Raw genomic sequence first — 27,032 nt, 5'->3', positions numbered from 1 at the left:
AAGGCAGGTCAAATGATCCCTTAAATAGAACTAGAACGCATCTGATGAGATAAAAACAAATAAATTCTTGAAAGGGTCAAGTGTAATTATCTTATTTAGGTGTAACTGCTATATGGATGTTGGACTCTCCCAATCCTACAACCCTTTTAGATCACGCAAAACAACTAAGCAACAAATTATCTAAATAGCACCTTTGACGCCCAGATCTTCGACTCAGAATCTCTTATTAAAATCAAAAAGAAAATGCTAATGCTTCATCACAACAAATGGTTCTCAGCAAATTAGCCACCTTTCTCTGCGATTCGATCATCCTAAGAAGCCAACTCAGGCTAAGGAATAAAGCATCACCATCCTATGAAGTAATAGCATCAGATGTTGTACTAAATAGGCTGACAGAAGGTGCTTCATCATCTTCAAGCTTGCTGGGTGGATCACGTTTAGCTAATGAGTTTGAAGGCGAGTCGTGTTGTGTATGTTTGTCGAGACTGAAGCAAGGAGATGAGATGCGTGTTCTACCTTGCCTGCATAGATTTCACAGGGCATGCGTGGATAGATGGTTCAATGAATGGACAAAAACTTGCCCACTCTGCCGCTTTTCAATGGGTGAAGAGATGAAGCTTCACGCAGGCCTAGGGGAGGTGCTTACTGATGAGATGGTGATATGGTTTTCTTCATTTCATGTTGCTGGCTTCTAAAACTATGGAACTGCGTTTAATTAGAATCACAGACAACTGTGAAGATGCATGAATTGTTTTTGAAAAGCAAAATAATTTTCCGTTGCCGGGAATCGAACCCGGGTCTCCTGGGTGAAAGCCAGATATCCTAACCGCTGGACGACAACGGATAATATAGTAGTGTGTGCCAGCATTTTTCATTTTGATATTTTACAATAAGCAAAAATACAAGCAACAAGACTGCAGGGAAGTGGCAAAAGGCTCGCCATTGTGTAATGTCCTTGCGATTTTTGTTTAACTATTTGTAGGGAACAAGAAAAATATGGCCAATGGCAGAAGCTCATACCCCGCAATGGTTGCCACTTGCCCAATTAAGAAAACAGCTGAAGCCTGCCAACCTGTGTGATTTGTTCATGTTGGTTTACGTATCTCTCTCTATCCCTCTCTCTCTCTCTCTCTCTCTCTCTATGCATATATATATATATATATATATAATCCATGCGAAAACTTGACAAATAAAAGCAAGCTAGGAGACTTATTAAAAAATTTCTAACATCAAATTTTTGTTGGTTCCATTACATGATAAGTGAGACAAACTCGTGAGTTGTGATTGATAAAGATCTTTAGATGAGTGATAAGGTGTCCCCAATGAGTTAACTAAGAACTGATTAATTAATGTATAGAATAGTTGAACAAAAGAGTAAAGTAATAATAATCGTAATTTTTTCATCCGTAACGAGTAAAGTAAAATCATTTTCGATAGTTTTTTTGTTCCTTGTGCCAACAAAAGTAATGAAAAATGAAAATGCCTTCTAGTTTGACTCCACCTGAATTTCTAAATACGTCTCAATAATAATTCATTTTACTTTTGTAGTAATAACCGTTTCGATTTCTTATTTAAAAAAATATATATATGTTCAGACATTTCATTTATTTTTATATTTGTATCTGCTAATCATCAACCACCAATTTTTTTTTTATTGAGAAAATTTCAAATTAAGATAGAAACCACTACTCCATCATAAAGTGATTCTTAATGTATTTACACTTTTTTTCTTTTATTATTTTTTTGAAAGACTGTTCTCTCAATTGACTCATACGAAAAAGATTGAAAATGTATTGAGGAATAAGAAAGAGATAGAAAGTAGAGGTTCTTAGGCCAATACGAACAAAAATGAATCACCTTCTTTGATCGATGGTACCAAACCAAATAGTGATAGAAGCAAGCAGCAGCACTAGATTCCATTTTCAGTTTCTCACAAACAAGTCAATTTTGTTGGAGGGCAATAATTGTGAAATCTATGATGACTATCAAAGATGCCACACGTGGCGGGGCCCTTAAAGTTGCTTCAGCACACTGTCCGAACCTTGCTTAAATCAAATTTATGGCTAGATATATCTTAATGTTGAATCGGTAATGTCCGCTCCCAATAATGGAGAGAATTTCCATTCTCATACTTGAAAGCTTTAAGCTTTAATGTGTGTGTATTGATAATTTTATTTTTATTGATTCATGACCATAAAGTGATAAAGGCTTAATTTATATAAATATTTAAAAAAATAAAAAAAGAAATGGCACAATTAATATAATTTGAGGATAATGATTTATTAGTAAATATTGATTGACACTCAATATTTTAATCAACGTACGTAAAAATCAAGATGGAGACAATCAACTATTTAAATTTATTTATTTATATTTTATTTTGTTTCCATCATTGAATTCTTATTATTATCCCTCCAGTTGGGTATGGTAATTTTGTGAACTTCGTCCTACTTTCATGTTGTCAATCCTTGACTTTTCTTTATGATTTCTTTCAGGTTTTATGTAGTAGATCCGGAAATTATTTCTTTGAATCTTGTCGAAAAGAAAAAAAAAATCTAATTTATTTCCATGTAAACTTTAAAATAATTTAGTAATCAGTCATGAATAATAAAAAAATTCTATCAATGAGAATTAGATATACTTTCAGAATAAAGAAGTCACAAACTTCGATATTACTTGTTTTTGTTTTGTGATTTCCTTTTGTTTTGTATTATTATATAGTTTATCCGGGTTTAATATGGAATTCTAACTAAAGATGGTCTTTAGTGCTCCTGTAGAATTACTCCTTCTTCGTTGTCATTGAGGGCTTACCATATGGATATGCATATTATTATGATTGGGTGAAGTATATGTATAAATAAGAAAGGAACAGTGGTTAAACTCCACATACCTAAGACTCTTAAATCCCCTCTAGTATAATGAAAGAATTTAAAGAGTAACATAGAGAAGATAAATTTGATGCTTATTGATTGGTTTATGAGCACAAAATATTAATTTATACAAATGTTTGAAAATAAGAAAGAAAATGATTTAGGCTTTATTTGGTACAAATTTTTAAGTAGAGTTTATACTAGTAAAGCTTTTGCTTAAAAATATTTAGTTGTTCATTGTCAAAAAGAGCTTTTATTAAAAATTATAAAATTACTTTAATAGACAAGTTTTAAAAGTTATGTTATAAAAAAAATAAAATTGTCAAATAAGTAAATATATTTTAGATATTTTAACATTTACAGAAAAATTCAACCTCTATTCCCAAAAGCCAAAAAATTGAGCTTTACTAGTGGAGGCAAAATAGATTATTTAAGTTTCAAAATCTCTACTAAAAGAACAGCCAAACAACAACAAAACTTTTGATAAAAGCTTATGAGATTAAATAAGTACTTATGACTATTAGATAAACCATAACAAACAAGCACTTAATTAGTATCATTTGCGACCAAGGATTTATTAATCAAGGTTGAGACAGTCAATTTTTCTTAATTGAGGATCAAGATGGGGAAAATTAATGCTTTTAGTTTATTGTTTTGTTTCATCAGGATCACCATTTTCATTGATATATTTTATGATAAAAACAATATAACAAACAATTTTCTGTATTTATTTTGATTTTTTTTTAAAGTAATCTGACTCTGAAACAGCAAAAATGAAGCAATAATTAGAATTCAGCGCTCAGTTAAAGCCAGCAGAACCTAATTATTGGAAGTTGTAGGAAAACTCAAAGTTGTTGCTTCAAACGTGTAAGATGATCATGGAAACCCAGTAACATAGTCAAGACTGAGTTACCTTTTCTTCTGAAGAAAGATAGAAATAAAGCAGCAGATCATCGGATAAAAGCAAACAGTGCTTCTATATTACATTACGCTTACATATATAACCAATTACTATATATGGCACTTGTAGTTCCATACATGCACCGATGTGCTTTCTTAGAAGTTAAAACCATAATCTGATAATTGTTAATTAACTTGGGCTAATAATAAATTATTAGTCCTGAGTAAAGCATCGAGGCAGACACAGAAGCCTCCGGTACTCTCATCGTCTCTCATCTCACCACAAGGTACGGATCAGTTCGGATCAGATGGGATGAGATTCTTTAAAATAGTGCAGTGGACGATCGACGAAGCGGGGACTTTCGCTTTTCCGGAACTTGATGATCAGCAATGGCGGCTACCCGACGCATCTGCATGAAGATGAAAATAAAAACAAATAGATTAAAACAGCTTCGTAATAATCAAATTAAATTTAAAAGACAACTGCTGCATTGCATTGCGCGCACAATCATTAATTGTTAATTATTACCAATGTTGCTTCCTACTGAGCCTTTCATTTTCTTCAGTAAGAAAAGCAATTTCTCGTTCTAGCTTAGAATTGTAAGCCTGCAAGAAAAATGGGAGCGAGCAAAAATATATACTTAGAGAAACTTAATTAATTAAACGAACGTCACAACATGATGATTAAAACATTAGAGTGAGAGTGAACATCAACCCTTATTCTCTCCCTTGAACGAGCAGCAGATTTACGGTTCATCGTCATGCGCCTTGCACGACGTGCGCAAACGTCATTCGATGGCTTCCTTCTCTTTCTACGGGAAATAGGCGCACGAGAATTGGAGCCTCCTAACGCAGCAGGCAACCCAGCTCGGAGAGAATTGCCCTCTTCAGGCAAGGGATCTGTAGAGCCGGAAGCCAAAGCTAAAGTTGCAGGTGATGAGTTGGCCTGTGTAGGCGTATGTGTAGCTGATGCAGGCGCATATATCGGAATTGGAAAGCCAAACAGAGTAAAGACTCCATTTGGTTTTGGTGGTGGGTTATTGCGCAGTGATGATTCTCGGCTGAAGGTACCGAGAAATTCTTGCATGCGAACTCCCATTCTTGGGACCGAGCGGTGGCGAAGTGTCAGTTTGGTTTTATTGTTGTTGAAAGTTGGGCCTTCAGCAGCAGTATCACCACCACCTGATGATGTTGAACTTGAGGAGCCGAGGCCCAGACTCTGATCTCTCCAAACATCGTCCATTTTCTTAGGCTTTCTAGGGTTGTTTTCATTTGTGTCTACATCGGAAGCATCATCGGTTGATGGTGATGACAGCATTTTGAGAGTGAGCACAGAGAGAGACCAGAGCAAACGGCTTACATTCTTCTCCAATCCAACCTGCTTAGTTTGCGTGTGTTTGTGTTGCTTCTGCTGTCTCTTTAATTGTTACAATCTAAAATTACTAGGAGTTTTGTAAGATGTGTTAATCAAATTTAGAAAAATGAAGCCCCATAAGAGAAAATTAGTCGATAGAAGTGGTCACCACTGCCCACAAGGCTCAATGACCAATTTAATGGTTATAATTAGCATAGTGTAATGATCATTAACTTAGTTTGATGTAGTGACGAAGTGATGGTTTTTTGGTCAACAAGGAGTTAAAGGAAATATAAAGTAAAGGATGTCAGAATCGAAAATATGTAAACATAAATGCTAAAACATACAACTTTGAAAGACATTGACAAAATGTTATATAATCAGGACCCTTCTTATTAATTTGGAAAATTTTCGCCTCTGATTTGATGGTTAATATTACACATTGAATGTCATATTATCTATGATATATTTTTTAAACAATTTTTAACTCTTATGCATACATTTGAAAAAGGAAAGAAAACAAAGTAAATTAAACCACTGTATTATTTGGTAATAATGAAAATTACTGATCAGGTCGATGAAAACTTTTCTCTTTGTCAAAGTTGTGAGAAGAATTAAATTCTTCAAAGATACCTGGACACTAGTTTTATTTGTTTAAAGAATTAAATCCCCGATGCCAGCTTTTACTTCAAAAGATTGCATTTAATTATACTTTTCATCTGATAGGAAATGCATATTAATGATAATGGAAAAGCCTTGACGTTGAGGATAAAAAAATCCCTTTGAAGCATTGATAATTCTCATTCTCCTCTACTACTGAGAGCGGGATCATCAGGGATATTCTACTTTTCTACTACAACTCTGGGCCACTTGATTCGAAGGCTGAATACAAATTAGAGTATATCTAAAATTTGGGCAATCATTATATATAATTAAGTAATTGAAATATCAGTTTACGGTACTTTATGTAATCATTACAAGAGAAAAAAAAAAAGTCCGAAAAGCAATTTTAGGTTTTTAACTAAAACATCAGGACTCATGAGCCTCTAACCCTAGTAAATAGTAATCTCTCTCATACTTCCAAGATCTCGATAAAAATTAGCAGCTTCATAGCTGAAGATATGCATACAGGTAGAGCCATCTTTTGCAGTTTTTCACCCGAGTCATGCTGTTGGATCACGTCGCTGATCATTACACTAAACGCGATCGGAGAAGAGTATTTTCAGCTAGAAAATTAATACTCGATTTGACTTATCAATTATTCTCCCATGTTTTGTTCTTAAAAAAAAATTAAAAAAAAAAGTTGCTTTCACAAATATTTAATTCTTTAACGGGTTCAGAGAGTTGCAAGCTAATGCCTAATGGGTCGAGGAGAAAGAAAAGAGATGAAGATTGAAGAGCTTGGATATGCACGCCACCATAAAAGCATCGGTCAATGGTTAGCTCTGATAATTAACCCAGCTAGATTCTTTTCTCTTGAGTGTCCACAAGATTTTTAACACGTATTTTGTTCTTGTTTTTTAATCAGCTAGGGCAAATATGCTCAAAATAAGCTAAGACCAGAAGAGAGCAACGATTTTAGTAGATTAGTAGATTAGTAAGTTGCTCTTTTGAAGACACAGAAGATAGAACCTAGTACAAATGGTAATGTTATATGTCGTGGGCCAATGCTTTCTTTTGTTGTGTCCCATTCTTGCGCTAACTTGACTATTGCTTGCAGGCTTTCTAAGCGAGTATTGTATGGTCAGTGGTCACATCCTCCGCTTGCAATTGTTCAGAACTCAAAGGATAATAAATTTAATTACCCTCCTCTTTTAGGTTTTCTTTTTCTATGAGAAATAAGAGCGGTAATACGTTCGGAATGCGTTTATTTTATTTGATTTAGTTTACTTTAAGGATTCTTATTTCTTATTATTTGTATTGTCATTGTGAATGATTTTGTAACTTTGGACTTTGGATAAACAGCATGTTTAAAACTTCGAATTCTAATTGGACGATAAACTTGTGTAAAATTTATTTTTGTCTGACTTTTGTTGCTTATTAATTAATATTTGATATATAAATGTAGATGAATTAATTTAAATAAATCAAAATAATATTCATTCATAAAAAAATTGAATCCGAATGATGAAACTAGGGTTCATTTATCATATAGGCTAAATTTGAATTCACCGAATTTTAATCCGATTCAGTTGGTATTCGACCCACAAATTCATTTTGCCTCCATTAAATAGAATTAATTTTTTTTCAAACCACAATTTCAATTTTATCCAACAACATAGATAAGAGTACAACAAGAGTAAAATATTAACTTTAAGTTCAAAATAATTTTGTAGACGCACCATTATAGTGCATAACCAGTCAAAACTTTATTATATTCACCATTATAGTTCATAATATGTCTCATGTTATTATGCACACTTAAATAGAGATTTCTCATGTAGATATCTCTTGTGTCTTTCATCCTTCGTGTATGTCAATGTGCTAACCTTCACAGACAACCGGAGAGAGAAACTCTCACTGGGGAAAAAAAAGAGAGAGAGAATGTGGCTCTGTGTTTGATTAAGAGAGAGAGCCAAAGAATGTTAGATGGAGAAGAGGCAAACTCAAAGGATATAATTATAATAAATTGGATTATTTAAACGCTTGTAGATCATTAATAATAAAATCAGCATATATTGTTACATAAATTAAAAAATATATGAAATTATACTATTTATTCTTGTCTAATTGAAAAAAAAAAAGAAAATACATTTATCTAATAATGTAATTTCTTGGGTTAAGGGCTTTTAGTTTACTATAATGTTGTCGTTGTGTTTGAGCCAAAATCTTGAGGTCAAATCATTTGGCTTGATCTGATTCAAATCAATTGAGTGATTCTCAATCAACTCAAATCTAATTCAAACAAATAAATTTATATTTGAAGGGAGCCTATGGTAAGTTTAGGTTTACATGTGCTTCACTAATATTTGGGACATGAGATTTAGTTGATGTACACTAGATGGTAACATAAAACGACATGCGTAACAAGCTGAGGTGTTTATATGGGCAACAATACGGAGAGCTCAATATGGATTATAGTAATATGATAATCGAAGTTCTTGGGATAAGTGCTTTTAATTTACTATAACATTGTCATTATGTTTGAGCCAAAATCTTGAGCTCAAATCATTCAACTTATCTCTTAAAATTTACACCTATTTCATATTTATTGAATTCACATTATTTTCACCAAATTTTCGCTAGGATCTAATTCAAACCAATTGGTTGATTCTTACTCAGCTGAAATATAATTCAAATAAATAAATTTATATTTGAAGGGAGCCCATGGGATGATTGGGTTTTTATGTGTTTTGCTGATATTTGGGTTAGGTGATTTAGCTGAGGTACACTAGGTGGTGAACTAAAGTAATATTAATAACAAGTTGAGGTGGTCGTATGGGTAATAATAGGGAGAGCTCAATGGAGCCCCACATAGTTAATTCAGAGAGTTGATTTGGGGGCTTAGGTGTGCTTAGAAATAGCTTAGGTGTACTTAGTGGATAACTTAGGTGGTCTCACAAAATAATTTGTGTAGTCAAGTAACTTAAGTAATCTCGTATGTGAAACACAATATAAATCTCAAATTGAAAATATAGTAAAACAAATATAAATATAAAGAACGTATAATGTTTACGTAGTTTGACCTTTGGTCTATATCCACAGGAGCAAGTCATCACCAATATGTTACATAAATGAGAGATTACATAAGATTTTATATTATCTAAGTGAATAACATAAGCTAGACAATTATAAAGATATGTTTAGTGTTGATAAAGATGAGGATGGTGAATAAAGATATGGAGAGTGATAATATGGTAGAGATGATGATGAAGGTAGAGAACATAAATGATCTACTGCAAATGGAGAAATGGGTAATGATCTAAAAAACAGTGTGTGAGAGAGAGAGAGAGAGAGAAATGAGACCCTTAAATGAAGGTTAATGGTAAGGAGAGTGCATAAAAATTAAGGATAGATGTCATCATTAGGTTGAAAGAAAAGAATATTTTATAATTATCTGTATATTTAGGGGGAAAACAACAATAATATTCATTTTGTACAAGATTTATTCTTTTTTATAAATATATTGACATGTCTAACCTCGACCCTTGATTTTCAAAGCCTATCTAATGTAGTAAATTATTCCAAATGTCATTTTTATACCGTTCGAAGTATTGTACCCATTTTATCCTTATAATTGTCAATGTGTCATTAGTTCATTAATTGAAAAATATCTTTCTAAATTTACCCCAAACACATGTTTAATGTGAGGAGATCTAATAGAGTTCGTATGCTTTTTATAAACTAGACTTAACAAGTATTTTTTAGTTAATTGGTTTCAATGATCTCCGCTAGTGGTAATGGGTAAAGGTTTTTGCAGGAGATGAATAGCAAGTGAGTGAATGGTGATGTTTTTTATCCTCATGTTTCAACAGTAACTTTCTTCGTACCCTTTCTGCCTTTCATGAATATTAGTCCTTTCAGCTTGCGTGTGCGCTTTCGTGTATGAATTTTGTTAACATTCACCTATCGTGTCAAAATCGGGCAAAAGGCCAAAAAAAAAAGAAGAGCGAATACGATAAAGGAAAATTAGTTGATCTCTGCAAAATTACAAATGACAAGAGCTATGAAATCAGAGATGAACAAGACGGGGGAGGGGGGTTCTATATCTGCACTTCCCCGCGAGCCATGTGGCTACAGGACAGGGACTGAACTGAAAGGTACAAGCACGCGTGTGTGATCAGCAACAATATTTTGCTGGATTAATTGTATTATAATTACACTGCTCTGTCACACTGTTAAAAATAATAATAATAATAAATAGGCAAACCCTAATAATAAATAGAACTATCAAACCTGAAGGTAGAGAGTGAAGAAATGAGAGACTGATTGAATCCTATCCCATCAGCAGACAGCAATGTCAAAAAGGACGTGATGCGGAGACTAGTCTTTAGTAGACAGCTGTCGGCTGTAGACACCAAGCCCAGTTTGTTCTTTGTGGTTGCACAGCTGTTATTAAGCTACAACAGGCCGACCCAATAATTAGATGCTGTGGATTGAACACATCGTATATTTATTCTTATTTCATATCCATAAATTTTTTTTATTTCTGTAACTTTCAATGCAAAACAGCACCTTAGACTGTCCCAATTCCCCAAACTCTCTGAAACAGTGAACCCCAACTTCGCAGAAAGCTGAACACCAAAGCCATCTGTTTAAATAATCATCTCTCTTTAGTTACCGACGCCACCGATCCTTTATTGTCTTTTGGCACGCACTTGTGTACTTTTCTACTCCCTATCAACAATAACGTACAAGCACAATCCATGCCTCATGCACGCTTTCAAGTACATTTTCTTTCTCCCGAAAAACGTATCACCGACCTTCCTTGAAGATTTCTCTAATTTTACATAACCATAGATATTAGATATTAAAGAATCCACACGTACCAATATCGTGATCATCGACAGTTGGCTGTTAGAGCAAGAGTAACTTTGTACGCTGGAATTACTTATTCTTTTTTGAGCTAATTAGTAATTGAAAAGTTGTTTTGATTCATGAGGTTACAACATTGTTTACATGTCCCTTAATTACTATTTTTTAAGCCCTCGATGAAGATAGTTATAAGGACAAATGATTGTATCCCATGTATAGGGTATCAAAAAGGTTTATCTTGGTCTTGGAAAATACAGGAAGGTAAAGCTTTGGTAAAATGCTACGATAAGATTCGTAATTGTGATCGTTATTTCAGAAGATCCTTGCCCCAAGTGTAGGTAGCTGTGGAGTAATATACCACACAACATGTGAATCAAAATTTGACAATTTGAAACAAGAAACCATGCCATGAATATTGTACATTATTTGAGTATTATTGAGATTAAACTCATAATGGCTTTATTTTGTTCTTTTTTTTTTTGGGTTTAATCAAAGTGTTCTTAGCCTTATAAATAATATAGTTAAAAACTTATCATAGTTTCTCGGTCAAGGAGATCTTCGTTGGGGTCAAAGTTACTGTCTTGAATAATCATTTTCCCACGTTTGTTCAATGACATTCTACTGCACTTGGTCACATTTTACATGGTTTAGACTATATAGACTCTGGAATTTGGATTCCAGGCAGCAACCGTTTTTATGAACTGAACAACACGACACTCCCATATTAATTTAACATAATAAAAGCAAATTATCCATAGTCTGTTAACCCATATAAGTTTCGTTTCGTGTTTCATGCAAGCCTAGACATTTGTTAGAAAACGTTTTGCGTAAATCCAATCCAAAAAGCGTTTCAAAAGAGGAAAGAAAAAACGAACTCGGACCCCGTCGGCTTGTTCCTCAAGGAGGTGGGTTGTGTAATGTAGTAAACAATACACAGAATGTTAGCATCAACAAAGCCCTCTCCAACAGAAGCCTACATTTGTTGTCACTAACAGCACATTTTGGCTGCTTCCACCTCCCCAGACTAAATAAAGCTGACCGTCTGTGAAAAGGCTATCCGTAGAGACTTTTTTAACCATGAACCATCTGCAAGCACCTTGTATGATTCAAAGACATAAGAACCTTAAGTCTCATATTTTTCTAGGGTATGCACATAAAATATAACACAAATACAAATAATAAGTTTCCACATGTCTAAGTACCATTTCTTAAATTAAAAATATAAGAAATATAACATTCCATATGCTTCAACTTTCAAGCGTCTGATCCCATAAGGACCATTTTATGCTGTGAAATCTTCAAAGGTCTGAAGAAATGTCAAATGTATAGACATATAAAGTCATATGATAGAAGAAAAAAGAATCCGGTAGCGTCACAAGAAATTGAGTACTCGTAGATGTCGCACGAGTTGCATCACCATATAGCCCACCCACTTCTGTTAACCTCCATCCATGCGTGCCAACACATCAAGGGAAATAAAATGGAAAATTTCCCAAAAGAAAGATTAAGCATGACACAATGAATCACAAAGACTATGACCATAGATCCCACCAAACTCATGCTAGCTAAGTCATTAAAGACCACAACCTCACCCAACCCCCATCCCCCTTCTTTTTTCCCCTTTTTTTGTCTTTTTTATTTTTTGTTTTTGTTTTTTGTTTTTTTGAAGTTGTTTTCGTTCTTTCTCCTTATAATTGTTTCCTACTTGACTCATGGAAAATCATGGTTTCACCTCCTGAAACCATGCCATGTCAAGACCTCTATCTAGAAAAAAAGAGGAAAAAAAAGAAAAGAAAAGAAAAGAAAAAACCAAGACATTCACCTCCTGACTTTCTTCCGAGTAGCAACTCTTGCAGAACTAGACCCCCCCCCTAAATGCTGACTTGGTCCTTTCCTGCACTGCTGCATGTCGGTGACAGATTGCTCAAATCTCCAGAGGATGACCTACTGTGGTTGAGGGTCTTCTGATCCAGTGAAATACTTTGGACTTGTGCCGACAGCATGTCAATACCAGATTTTCCTTGGGACTGGGGGCTTGGAAGGCTAGAAAATTTCCCTGGTGGCATAATCCACCTCATCCAATCATTTCGCTTTCTAATCCTATCACCCTGAAACCAAAGGTTAAAGTCAATGCCAACAAAAGAAGCCATAAAATTTGATGTTTATCTCAATGCTACTAATATAATCAAACATTCAGCACAGGGCCATTATGAACATGGTGAGAGAAAATGGCAATATATTATTGATCTAAAAGGCTCTATGATGATTCTACCATGCAAGTGAACAGATAATGATTTGATTTGAGAAAAAAAGGGCATTTTGAAATCACAAAAAATTATCTATATTCACATTCTATCCAAGGCTCACTTCTTCTCTGAACAAGAACATCAACTTTATGGAATATCATTGTTCCATTAGGCATTTCAAAGAGTGATAGGCATTTAGGTATTTGAATATGGTGGGAAAAAGCTTTTACCATTTAAATCTAGTGGGAAAAAGCCAATTGATTAGCTTATTACAGTCATACAGAACCCAAGGGGTATTTGAAAGTATACCTGTACTTCCACAACAGTTGAACTTCGTAAAGCATCCAAAATAAGCTGGATATTATCAGTCAAAAGTGAAACCTGGAAAGAGGCAATAGAAAGATATTTTAGATTTTATGTTTGCAGGGAAAAGAAATGCTATGACAGAAGTACACTATCAGTTTTTAGATATGATATCCAAAATAAAAGGAAAGACAAGACAGTTAACCAAACAAAACCCAGCTTGGAGTAATCAATGAAATCACGGTGGACTACATAAAGAGAACACAGATTAGTTGACTTGTGCCCTTCCCTCATAGGTAAAATAATTTTAAATATAAAGTTACTCTCAGAACCTAATAAAAAAATACAATAAGCAGTTGATTCTCGTGGTTCCATATGGTAACATAATAAATTATCAATATAATTTCGCAAAGCAGAAGATAGTTTAAGCATTATAAAATAATAACAATAACAATAACAATAAGTTTAAGCATTTTCAATAAGAAGTTCTTAGTGGACAGTTGGTCCACTCTCTATGTTTTTAAATCTTCATCACTAATATATTTTTGAGTTTCTTATTGAAAGAGAAAAAAAGATAGTTCAAGCATTATCACACAATTCCAAATTTCCAATTATAGACCTCAACGATAGTGACCCTCGACCCAGAATATAAAGGATAGGAATACACACTTAATCAATTGTCAATGAAAACAAGATTAAATGTTAACAAGAATCAGTCTTGGAAATTTAAAACTCTTGAGGATTAATAAAATATAAATAAATAAACAAGACAAAAATTACAGAACAGAAGCAGATAGTATTTCAATGAAATGCAAAGAACTCAAGGTTTGAGAAGATGGAACCAAAACAAATCCAAGCAAGGATGCAATACATGTTTCATAACAAACACATCAGGATGAATCAAAATGCCAGACGTCTGTCTGTTTGATGGACCCAAGGCCAATTAATGCCAGCTCCCACAATAGCTCAATCCCAACCACTACTGCCACACTATAGTCAAAGAGTATTTCGACAGTACCAGCAGAATACCAACAAGAAATGCCAGAGACATGTTAATGTTATGGTCGGAAAGTGAAATAAGCAAAATACAGAGTCAGTATGAAATCTCTCTTGACCAATTTTGGACAGTTTCTTGACAAACTAAAGTAATTCGTGTTAGAAACAAGATGGCTGGTAAATAACTGCTCATGCTATCACTGGGATGGCAGGAAGAACATTGAACAAAAAAAGGTCGCGTACTTCTTGGTTCCTGGATCATGTAGTCAGATTAAAGCATTACACCAAAAAGAAATAAAAAAATTAAGAGGAATACAAACTCCAAAAATGGGGACTATTTCTTAGTCGTACTCCCATTCTTAATATAAAAACTGAAGGTTGTCGAATCCGCTAAAGAGTATGTAAACCACCAGAGTTTTCAAACCCAATTTAGATTCCTATTTCATGCAACTTACACAATATTAGTATCCATCATGGTTCGTTCCAGTCTAAAAATCTACAAAATGGATTACGTTGTTGCTAAAATTTTTTATACACAAATAAAATCTCAAATTATATGATAAATAGTATGCAAGGATGCTTGAATACTTTGTTGCTAAGATTCTTTAGAGAAAAATGAAGAAATCAAACATATGATCAACAGAATGCAAAGATGCTACAATCACCATAGGGATGGACCAACAACAATTTTTATTAAAGAAATGTAAAGCAACATCATTAGAAGGGCTGTACAGCCTTTGTCAATATTATTAATTGAAGAGGGGGGGGGGGGGGGGGGGGGGGGACCTTTTAAGGAAAATTTGAAAGAAGGCTTTAACATCTTACAATTATAATTTTGGAATTGATATCTCGTATAAACTCAAAAATGATTGTATTATGTTAATCAACTACTCAAAGAGAGATTAACCAACTCTCATAAAATTAAACCACAAAGAAGAATTTAACAAGGTAACCTATCAGGTCCAACATTAAGCCTGAAGGCACTGTGAGCAAAAGTTTATCAAACTGACAGGAAAGAAATCTTGGATATCATATCACACAAAAGAACAACACATGCAACCATTTGGCATACAGATGATGAAAAATTGAGCCTTTTAACCATGACATATGCCATAGAGAGAGAATAACGGAGAAATTTCTCAACAAATGTGGATAAGTAATGGAATAATCTACAGAGTACAGACATTTTAAATTTACTATTCTGTCCAACCATTCTGTCAAAACTAAATGTCAAACTTTAAATGAAAATCCCTTTAAGTACGTTCATATTACAATAATCTTATGAAAAAGGAAGAACTTGAAACCAGACAAATGTAGGCTATGTACATACACTACAGGTGACAGGAAAAACTATGATAATCCGCAATATGTAGTATATGGAGTACCAAAAATGGAATAAACAAACAAATGCAAGGAAATACCATAAATACGACAATTTTTTAACCAAAAACAACATTACTTGGCACTTCAGTATTTTTATACTTATCATATCTATATACTTATATTTTCAAATATAATTGTACCATTAGAAATACAATCCTAACTTATTATTGTGATAAAACTATAAGCAAAGAAAACCACAAGCAATCACAAGCAAATAAATATTATCCCTAAAAAAACTCACTTTGTTGAATCCTGCTATTAGTCTAATAGGAACCCAGCCCTGATCATCCATGTTCTGCCGCAAGAATGTATCTTTAACTAAATTTTCATTACTGCAACAAAGGAACATGAGGTGCAGCTGCAGTTAACATTCTGACAGATTTGAGATAAACATGATCACCGAAAATAAACTAACTACAGTTACCTGTGCAAACAAAACAATGGAAGGGATTACCTGAAATAGTAATCTATCTGAGTCACAATCCTAGAATGCAATTGAGGGTCTGGAGCAGGAAAAAATACAGCATGAGGCGGTATTGGTGCAACAAAAGGCACCCCTCTCAGCGCCTCTGGAGGTGCAGCAGCAACATAGTACACAGGGGATGCAAACTCTGAGAACATATAATGATATTAGAGCAAAGTTCAGAAATTAAGAAAGTGGAATTCAAATATGATAATATTTACCAGGAAATCCAATGGGGCTGCCAAAAGGCCGCACAGGTGGGGGTGGAATAAATGGGGAAGAACTAGGAGGCGGTGGCGGTGGCGGTGGAGGTGGATGTCTTGTAAACCTTTGGACAACTCGTTGTGGCTGCATGTGGGCATCTCTGCCACTATAATTCCGATGAGAATTCCAATCTTGATTTCCACGATCTTGATCACGCCTACCACCATAATTGTGATGGTGAGAACCATCTCCACGAGGATGTTGGTTACCATTACGGTGTTTGAATGAACCACGCGGATGAGGATGGTCATTACCACCGTGGAATTGTGAGCCAAACCCGCTCTTTTGTGTATGGTCTCTAGGAGAAGGATTATTTGAGCGGCCTTCAACAACAGAACCCTGAGATGCTGGTGGCTGAGGGAGGCCACCATTAGAAGATGAGTGTGAATTATTGCGTTTCATAGATCTCTGACGATTTGGTGCTGCATGGTTAGTAGTTGAATTCGGGTTTGCATTGTTACTAACTTGTTTATGTGATGATGAATTAGTGGCCGCGGTCCCCTGCGGTTCACATCTAGCAATATAAATCAAAACTAGCATATAGGAAAACCTCAAACATTATAAAACGTTAAGACTATAAATTACCGGTTAAAGAACCCTCTGCTTGGAAGCTGAGAAACTAAGGAAAAATATTAAACAATTCAAGAATGTCTCAAAAACTTGTCTTCTATTCTTTAGTCCCACCAAACAAGAAGTTGTTTGACAGGTTCCTAAAAGTGTCACAAGTAATAAAAATATCTTCCTCTAAAAACTTTCTTAGCAGACGAACACTCTTGCACCTAAATATTTTTGGACTACGTCAACTGAGGTGAGTGAAAAGCTAAAGACTTAGCTTGATATAGTTTTTTTTGCAAGATCCAGGACTGGAAAATTTATTTAAGATTATTTAATACTAACAATTCAACTATACTGATCAAATGTTGATTAGCTCCATATAATTTTTTTTTTAATTAAAAAAAGGAAACCTATATAGAACAAAGTTGAAATAAAATGTAAAAGTTTCAGTGATCACTACGCTTTCTCAGCAACGAAACAGAGAGACCAAACCTGCAAAACCGATGATGATGATGATGATCCATCAACTAAACCTTTCAACGAATCCGAAGACGACTTTGTTGAAGAAGAAGAACCTCTAGTAGTCTCTGACAAAGCTGGCCACGAGTGGGCCCCCATCACTGGCTCCATTTCCGCAGCTCCATTTGACGGCTGCCTGTTCCACGGCGGCCTCTTGCTTCCTGCATTGCCATTCCCACACTCGGCACCATTGTCTTCGTCCGCTGCCGCCGCCGCCGCAGCCGCTAGCTCAATCACAGACGTCGATTGCGAAGACGACGATGACACCAACGCGATCGGTTCCCGCCCGAATACTGGCCATGGGCCACCGGGTTGGCCGGAGCCAGTCGCGACGCTATTATCTATCGACGGAAAATTGGAATTAGTAATATTGCTCGCCGTAGCCATTCAAAAAAAACCAACGGTTTTATTTTTGTTCTATGTGTGTGCTTGAGGGAGTCGACGAGGAATTGATCGACGAGAAAAAGAAAAAGAAATGATATTTTTATGTATGAAGAAATGATTTGTAATTTGTTTCAGAACAGAATGATGAGGAAATGAATTAGGGTTTCGATAATGTGGTGTCGTTTTGGGATTCCAAAAATAATATTGTTGGGCGATGCGATCGCGAACGAGTCGCTCAGTGCAGAGACCAGACCAGCGATGGTGGCTCTCTCTCTCTCTCTCTCTCTCTCCTTCCTTCTGTCTGTGTTTATTGTTTTTGGTTCGGTTGCTTAGCTCTTGGGAATTCTGGGGATGCCCAGGTGTGGGTGCGGTCGGTTTTACTTAAATAGCCCGCTTGTCAGGGGTGTTTATGTGATTTCAACTCACCCTCACAATTGCAATTTTCTTACACAGTGGATTATTTATATTTCAGCTGCAATGAAATGATAAACCATTATCATACGTAAGCAATCAAGTCATTTCATGAAAGGTAAAAGGAAAAAAAAATTAATTATATTTGAAAAAAAAAAACTGAAAATCAATTACTCTCCTGATAAAGTGAGAAGTTCATTTTTAGCGGGGTGTGTCATCCGAAATGCTTTTCCCGTTTCTACGTAAACTGTAAGTGCTTCTGAACTAAGTTGCCTTTTTTTTTCTCCTTTGAAAGTAGCAAACTCTTGTATAATTTGAATATTGGGTCTGTTATTGGTCGGTTAACAAATTATTTTGTGTTACATGTGAAGAAAATTGAAACAGCAGAAGCATACGTTTTAATATGTGATTAGAAGAAAGATGGATGTTTTAGTTCAAAAACTAAATTTAACGAACCCGTTAATTCTGATTAAATTTTAGGAAAAAGGACACAGAGACCCTCAATGTTTGAATAAGGGACACATAGACCCCAAACGTTTGAAAAAGGGACACAAAACCCCTTAATGTTTCAAAAAAGACACTCAGACCCCTATTTGTTAATATACTATTATAATTTTAAAGTACAATTACCATTATACCCTTATAGCATATTAAAAAATAATTGTTCATTGTTCAATTTATTTTTATATTATTAATAAAATTACGAATATAACGTCATTATCCAATTTTTCCATTTAATTTTTGTCAAATTTTCTCTTCAACTAAATAAATTTAATCCATTGCTCAAGAATAAAAATAAATTAAATTGATTGCTAATATAATAAAAATAACAATTCTCAATAACAATTCTCCATTTAAAAATTTATTGAATATGTTATTTAGTACAATTAAGATTTTGTAATTATTGTTGTAACCAATTTTTTTTATTTTGTTGATTATATAAGTTTAAATGGAGAATTGTTATTTTTATTATATTAGTAATCAATTTAATTTATTTTTATTTCTGAGCAATGGATTAAATTTATTTAGTTGAAGAGAAAATTTGACAAAAATTAAATGGAAAAATTGGGTAATGAAGTTATATTTGTAATTTTATTAATAATATAGAAATAAATTGAACAATGAACAATTATTTTTTAATATGCTATAAGGGTATAATGGTAATTGCACTTTAAAATTATAATAGCATATTAACAAATGGAGGTCTGGGTGTCTTTTTTGAAACATTAGAGAGTTTTGTGTCCCTTTTTCAAACGTTGGGATCTCTGTGTCCCTTATTCAAATATTGGGGGTCTCTATGTCCTTTTCCCTAAATTTTATAATAAATGGTTCACAATTATCTTCGATTACACTGTTTTAGCTAGGGAACTGTGATTGCTTGTGTTTCTACAGAGCATCGAAATGGGGTTTTTGTCAATTTAAAAGTAATTCTTCCTTAATGGGCCAGCTATATAATTAAGTCCAGCAATAGCGGACAATAATTGGAGCCACAGAAGAAGCTAAAGCAAATCCTGCTTTAAGGCATAACTGCTTCGTGGCGTACTCCGAGAGATACGGAAAGAGAGGCAGAGGCCATGGATTGTATGAGCATCGTCAAACGAGTTTGGGCGTCTTTGTGAACAGTGCTTCGCTGTAAGCACTTGGCAGTCTTGTGCCGTATTAAAATCACATTTTGCAACCAATAAACTGTTGGCTCCATTAGCAATAGAGTTCCATTAAATAATTTGATTGGGTTTGCTCCCCGATTCAAGGCGCAGAGAAATCGCTTTTGTTGGGAGAATCTGTGTCTACCGATTCAAGCGGGAACTTCTAGCCTAAAATATGGTACGGACTTAAAAATATCTTTCACAATTAGGGCCCTTCCCACACACCTCGTAGTTAAGACAAAAAAAAAAAATCACATTTTGCAGCTAGAAAACACTTTCCCAGTGAATGTGTTCTTATAAGCCTATTTATTATATATGATTGTTTATTCTCAACTCCTGTCGTTATTGGTTGGTACCAATATAAAATAAATGTTAAAAATACTTCAACTCCTTCTAGTGAAAGCAGTTTCCACATTGTTGTCAAAAATACATTGAACGATCAAATCAATCTTAATTTTGCTACAGTACTATATAGAATTATTCACAAGGGGTGTGTTTAACAGTTTGTATTATTCTATATTCCATTGTATTATATTAAAACGTTACTCCTATACCAACCCATGTTTCCCTATAAATTCTAGTTTCTTTGAACTGTATTAAAAAGTTGGTTAATGCAATGAAAGGACCATAAAATAAATCTAGCTATAAGGAGTAGGTTTGGGCTGTATTTCGTTGAAATACTGTTCATATTTTAAATATAATTATTTAACTTTTATTATTCATATATTATAATAAGTCTAAATTTATTAAATATTAATTTATGTTTATATTTAAATAAAATTTTAATTTTTAATAATAAATATAAGATACCAATAAACTTAAATATTTAATAAATAAATGATAATACATTATTTTACTTTATTACATAGAATAGTTTTAATTATTTAACTTGATATATGTAAAAATTGTTTTAATTTTATTCAATTGTTTATTATTTACTAAAATACTAAATTTAAAAATAAATTTATATTAAACAATTATATCTGACATTATAATTTAATATTATTTTATTTTATAATGCAATATAATTTATATTATATTGCATAATTATATAATAATATTTTGTACCATATAATATTAAATTATACTATATTATAATAACTAATATGTAGAAATTAATTATAATAGATTATGAAAATATAATTTATTAGTAAGTATTTTATTATTTAATAATAGCATATTATTAATCATTTTTATATTATAAAAATAATTATTTAATAATAATTTCAAAAAGCTAAAAATTACTAAGAACTTGAATACTAATAAATTTAAATAATGATATTTTATATAATACAATCCATACTACAGCAAATATAATATTATATTACAACTTAATGCGATACACCATAATGTAATACAAATAATGCGGTGTAATGTAATATAGTATGCTAAACGTACCCAATGTAAATACACTAACTCTACTAAAGTTAAAAGTGACATTTTCTTATGGGTTTTGTCATCCTAATATGCTCTTGCTATTATATATATATAAGTTGTGTTTCTTTACATTAAAAAAAATTAAATCCTTTTTCATAATATAGTCTTTCTTTCGGCCACTTATTGATCTAGCAACCATGATTGGTGGCACTAAAGAAAAAAAGGTAAACAAGAAACAAAAATCTCTTAGGTTTATATATCTCAAATTTTCTTGGATAAGAGATTTTAATAAATGGTTTTAGATCACCCATATCCATTTTCACTATTCTTAGTAACTATAAGAGCTTACGCAGTTTGCAATAAGTTGGCTGTTTCACCTTTAAAAGAAATTCCTCCATTATTTGATACTTGCAGGGTCTAACAGAATATCACTGGTGACGCGAAAAGAAGATAGATCAGGATCTGCTCTAAGGCAAAAGTGCTTCTTGACTCATTAGAGAAGGATGGACAGAAGCCATGGATATGAGCCTCCACTTTTATCTAGTGAGACAATGAGTAATGGTTCATATTGTAGTATTTTTCCAAGAAAATGCTTTCTAGTGAAAGTGTTCCTTTATATATATATTATCCTTCTTGATTCTATTAAATCATGACATTTAAATCGCGTGTGTGTGCACGCGCGTGTCGGTTCATATGTATGTATGTATATGTATGTGTGTGTGTGTATGAATTTTGAAACTTGTAAGAAGATTTTTATTACAAATTTCATGATTTTTGTTACACATCCTAAACTTTTTGTTATAAATTAATCTCGGTTCTATTGTAAGCTCCATGTTAGTTGCATTCCTATATTTGTCTGTTTGTCCTCCAAATTAAACCTAGTTATCACACTCTTCTGGTAGGTATAATTGCTTCTGCAGGAAGTTGCCTGTTTACCTTCAGAAGGAGTCTTCGACTAGATGGCTTTTCGGTCAAGCAGCAATGCAGCATAGAGCTAGCAAAAAGTGATCTGCTTGGATGCAGGCTTCTCCCAATTAATAACAATGCAAAAGCAGAGAAGTTTTTTTTTTCTTTCCTTTCCTTCAAGCTGAGGGTATTTTACCGATAGCAAAAGCACTTCCGGTGCGTTTACGCCTTTTAAAAGGTAAATTTAGAAGTTATTCGAAATTTATTGGTTGTCTTTACATCATCCAAAGGTAACTGCAAGTGCTTCTGCACTAAGTTGATTCTGTAACCTTTGAGAGTAACCCCTCTATTGTGAATGTAAATAATTGGTGCGGTGAAAAAATTTAGAGCTATGAAAACCTTACCTGCTTCAAATTCAATGCACCGATGGTATTTTGTTCCTCCTAATGCTAAATATATGAACAGTTATTTTTTTTCAATTATTTGTTGTCGTCCACACACACACACACACACACACACACATATATATTTTACTGATCTTCTGGTTCTAGGTGACCATAAGTGCTTCTACACAGCGCAGTAAGTTGATAACCACTGAATTGGTGAAAATATTTTAAAAGAATTTTGATTAAAAACGGTAATTAAAATGGGTAATGATTTTTAGTAATACAGATATGAAAAAAAAATTCTTGACCGACATCATCTCACCTTTATCCAAAAGTCTATGCTCATCAAAAGATTCTAAAAGTACTACTACTATATTACACCTTTTTCCACACATACTTTTTCCAAGAAGTTGTAATCCTTAATGAGTCTTAATTTTTTTTAAGTCATAAATTTGCATTTAGAGACATTAGCCGAAGTTGGAGGAAACCGAGACAAGCCCTCCTGTTATTAATTTGGAGAAACTAATTAGAAGTCCATCACGTTCTAAATCCATCCAAGTCACCTTAATTATGTCAGTTACGTGTCAATTTTATTAATCATTTTATTTTTTTTACCCTCAATATTTTTAAAGACTAATTGTTTTTAGAAATTATGAATAAAGTAAAATAACACACACCCTTTACTCTTCTCAAATGCATAGCAGCTCCCAATTTAAAAAAAATTAGGATGATGTGAACGAGTTTTGCCATAAGAGTCACACACAAAAAAAATTTGTAATATGAATAGGATTTGATTTAAGTTAGAATTTATAGTGACATAAAATAGTTTCAATATAAGAGCCATAAAGAAAATTTGTAGCATACATAAGACTGAAATTAAGTCGATGTCTACGTTATAATTGAATTAATAAATGCTTGTGATCGTTATGCGAGGTTTTATTAGCCATAGATTTTTAATAATGCTTACGCAAAGATAGAATATTATATTTCATGTCATTGTTGACATTTTTTTTTTATTATACTTTGATTATTTTATGCCTGTAAAGCTCCCAAACACTAGGTGTGGACATGTATTTGTTTGGTTCGGATTAGATTTTTGCTGAATCGAATAAATTTTAGTAGAAATATAAACCGAACAAAACCAAGGATCCAGTTTGGTAGTTTTTTTTTTCAGTTTTATAATCTTTAAAATCTTGGTTTTCTCTTATTATTCAGTTTTCCGTTCAGTATTGTACTTATTTAATTAAACCGATGGTTTTTTTTTTTTGTCAATTTCATAACCGAATGACTAGTTCGTTTCGGTTCATTTGGTGATTCCATTTTTTTTTCCCCACCACTACCAAACACATTGGCTATCAGACCAGGAGAAAGGAATATCTTGACTCAGAATTCAGAAGACGAATTACGCGCTCTCTGTACCAATTTGGACGGCAGACGCATTGGATACACTTGCAAGATTGGAATCCAATTCCAGGACTGACTGCCCTATATACCATCTAAGATAAATTGAACCCTTTTTATCTAAATTATTGGCTGCATGTTTGTCTTGTTAATACTGGTTTCAATTATTATTTTTGGGTTTATTAATCCACATGCAAACTTTTTTTTTTCCAATTTAAAATTATTTAGCTCACTTTCCAGTTTCCACCTTTCGGGCTCTCTTTGTTTCTTGCCCACCTTCAAGATTTTGTCATTGACACCGTTATTGAGCTCATTGGCCATATCTAATTAGACTTCACTAAAAAAACTAACTTAAACTTGGTTAAGAGCACTCTTTTTTCTTCTCTTTTTTTCTCTTCTTTTTAACAAAAAAAATTACATTCATGATACAAATATATATCCTCTCTTAATATATGTATAATTAAGGTAGATATATTTCTCCAAATATTATATATAAGTTGGTCCTAATAAATTGAAGAGCAATTTATATTGCTTTTAGTAAAATTTGAGTCACATACCTATTATTGGCGCAACATATTGTGACATGCTAACAATTTATTTTGGTGAAAAGGGATTATAAATAAATAAAACCTTATTTTTCATATTGGTGTGGTAACGTATACTGGTTTTATCTCAATTCGCGTGAATGAATCATTATTATCTGGAGGGTTAGTTTTAAGTTTTTTGTGGGGTCTGCAAAGTGGAAAAAGATTTAAGAAAAAGGGAGAAAAATGTCGACGAAGCACTCAAAAAAAGAAGATTTGCTTTCAGTTGATTCCTAGAAAATTATTATATAGCAGCGCTGCCAATAGGCAACAGACAAGTGCTACTGCAATCAGATCTTTTCTTTATTTTTGGAAAATTTACGAAAATAATTACAAAACTTTTGAACTTTTCAAATTTGACTCCTCAATCTTTTTCTTATCATTTCTAATTAAATACTAATTTTTTAGATCAAACAACTCTCATCATTTTCAACAAATTTACAAACAATGTCACTTTTACAAATTCTAAATTTTATTCAATACTCTTAACAAACCTCATTACTCTCAGTGTAACTGAAAATATAAATTCATTAATTGAAGAGCATTTTAAGGTTAGAGTATGTTCTTATACAATATGAATTTTCAATGCATTAAACTACCATCAATGTCGTCCATAGCACAAAAATTCAAATTGGCAAATACAGCATTCAATTGTTTGAGATCTAAGTCTTTAAATCTACTATTGAAATACTTATCAAGTAACTCATGGTGCATCTTCATTTTTTTTTATGACATCTTGACCACCAGAAAGTTTCGTAATTAGGCACTACTTTCTAATCTATAAACATATCAAATGCTCTTCAAATAAAAACCACTACTGATTTTTATCAATTTCTTCATGTGTTACTTGCCTAAGAATATGTTGTGAATTTGAACACTACTGAATGCATAACTCTCCAGATCTATGAAGTGCATGAAAATATCACTTTTGATAACAATAATTATTTTCGCGTTAATACTCTAAATAACTTTGACGACTATTTTAAATTTTGATATTTCTGTTATACAGCCCGAGAAACGATCTTCAAAACCTAACTTCATCAGGCTCATATCCTTCCTCGATGTGGGTGAATTACGCTTTGCCAATTTATTTTTTACCATGTATCCATAATAAAATTTTATAAAATTATTATAATAATAATATAAAATAAAAATTAAGATAAAGAAAAAGTACAAGAACTGTGTTTTGGTGCGAGGGCAACAATTGCACCCAAATTTTGTGCGATGGCTAGCCCATTGCACACTCTCCAACAACCACCACCACAACAGCCACTAACACCACCATTATTCTCAAATTACTACCAACATTACTCTCAAATTTCGTTCTTAACTAATGAAATAAAGCATAAAGAAAATAGCTCACCTTGGTTCTTCTCATTGCACAGTTGATGCCGGTGATTTGGGTGACAAGAAAATTTTGTTGAGAGATTTGACAGGAAGTCATTGAAGATGGGTGGATTGCATTGCAGTGAGAGAGATTTCGGTGAGAGGAATGATTTTCAGGAGAGATTTGACAGGAAGTTGTCGACGATGGTGAGGTGAGAAGAACGACTTAGGCTAGTTTGACTGGGTATTTTGGACCAAAAGTTTAGTCTTTGGCTAATTATGATAAGAAAAAAGTTAGGGGTTAAATTTAGAAAATACTAAAATTTTATGGTTATTTTCATAAATTTTTACTTATTTTTCCTTTCTCCGGTAGACAGTTTCAAACATGGAAAGGGAAATACAAGCTGTTTTGCTTTTACATTATTTGTACGCCATATATTATTAATATTAGAGTGATGATACAGCCACAAATTTTTGCACAAATTTATCTTGTACGAACTGACGTGGCATTAATTTATTGATTGAATAAAAATATAAAATAATAAAAACAAATCATGTGGGTCAAATGATATTTAATTCAACCAATCTTATCATGCCACATGAGTTTGTACAAATTAAATTTGTACAAGAGTTTGTGGCTCTATTATTACTCTTAATATTAAAGAATTGCTCTTGACAAAACCAAATGTTGTTTTGTTCTCTATTTTTTGATAGGTCCCCAAATACATTCTCTAAAAAATTTACAAAGTAATTTTAAAAGAAAAGTTGTAAATTAAAGTTGATTTAAATCCAAGAACAACTTTTTTTTTGAAGAATTAAATCTAAATTATATCAAAGAGCCCAAGAAATTCATATTTATGCTATGCTATATATATACTACCCGTTTCATTTTAGATACGTGAAAGAATAACCCACCAAGTGCATTTTTTGTCGAGTGTGTGTGTGTCTATATATATAATATATAATATTATCGCATTTTTCATAAAATAGAACAAGAACATGGTAAAAAAGAAAAGGGATATTATCATTTTTCCACTAAAGGTATTCTGACACATCATGTCAGTACCGTGGTTTGGTAAAACTATCAATTTATCACCAAACGTTTAAACTGTGAGCATTTTCCCACTATTCCATTAAAACTTAGTTAATATGTAACAGAAAATTCATAAAAAGTCAATTTTACCCCAGGAGCGTAAAAGACTATGTAATTAACCTTTTATGAATTTTGTAATTAAATCATCATTTGTTGTTCTTCCTTCTTAAAAGACAAAAATTACCCTTTA

At 33.0% G+C, this 27,032-nt stretch overlaps 2 protein-coding genes and 1 non-coding gene across 4 annotated transcripts; 1 reads left to right on the top strand and 2 right to left on the bottom strand.

The window, feature by feature from the left end:
• The first annotated feature begins 81 nt into the window (after window positions 1-81).
• On the top strand, window positions 82-1,102 carry LOC107174311 (E3 ubiquitin-protein ligase RHA2A). The gene has a single exon (XM_015525090.3). The coding sequence runs from the start codon at window positions 267-269 to the stop codon at window positions 693-695; it is 429 nt and encodes a 142-aa protein (XP_015380576.1). The 5' UTR covers window positions 82-266; the 3' UTR covers window positions 696-1,102.
• TRNAE-UUC (transfer RNA glutamic acid (anticodon UUC)) lies at window positions 773-844 on the bottom strand. The gene has a single exon. It is a non-coding gene; the product is annotated as a tRNA-Glu (tRNA).
• Window positions 1,103-11,790: 10,688 nt separating the features above from the next.
• Window positions 11,791-18,082, bottom strand: LOC102610519 (la-related protein 1C). Of its 2 annotated transcripts, none has more exons than XM_025097643.2 (6): window positions 17,302-18,082; window positions 16,212-16,608; window positions 15,982-16,138; window positions 15,769-15,859; window positions 13,155-13,226; window positions 11,791-12,707 (listed from the first exon to the last, which is right to left on the bottom strand). In XM_025097643.2, the coding sequence occupies exons 1-6, from the start codon at window positions 17,713-17,715 to the stop codon at window positions 12,471-12,473; spliced, it is 1,368 nt and encodes a 455-aa protein (XP_024953411.1). In that variant the 5' UTR covers window positions 17,716-18,082; the 3' UTR covers window positions 11,791-12,470. The 2 variants fall into 2 exon arrangements, with proteins under 2 accessions (XP_024953411.1, XP_006467003.1); XM_006466940.4 differs by having other exon boundaries at window positions 16,212-16,755; window positions 17,302-18,081.
• Window positions 18,083-27,032: the final 8,950 nt, after the last annotated feature.

The sequence above is a fragment of the Citrus sinensis genome, chromosome 7, assembly GCF_022201045.2.
Source record: "Citrus sinensis cultivar Valencia sweet orange chromosome 7, DVS_A1.0, whole genome shotgun sequence".
Classification (NCBI taxonomy): domain Eukaryota; kingdom Viridiplantae; phylum Streptophyta; class Magnoliopsida; order Sapindales; family Rutaceae; genus Citrus; species Citrus sinensis.
Note: the sequence above shows the minus strand (reverse complement) of the source record. Positions and strands in the feature narration are given on the sequence as shown.

What these genes read in the sequence shown, in the direction of transcription:
- LOC107174311 (XM_015525090.3), top strand. Translation starts at nt 267, where the DNA reads ATGGTTCTCAGCAAATTAGCCACCTTTCTCTGCGATTCGATCATCCTA.
- LOC102610519 (XM_006466940.4), bottom strand. Translation starts at nt 17,715, where the DNA reads ATGGCTACGGCGAGCAATATTACTAATTCCAATTTTCCGTCGATAGAT. An exon ending in CAGCCCCATTGGATTTCCTG is followed by an intron (nt 16,139 to 16,211) that starts GTAAATATTATC and finishes ATATGTTCTCAG; the next exon opens with AGTTTGCATCCCCTGTGTAC. An exon ending in TAATAGCAGGATTCAACAAA is followed by an intron (nt 13,227 to 15,768) that starts GTGAGTTTTTTT and finishes GCCTCTTTCCAG; the next exon opens with GTTTCACTTTTGACTGATAA.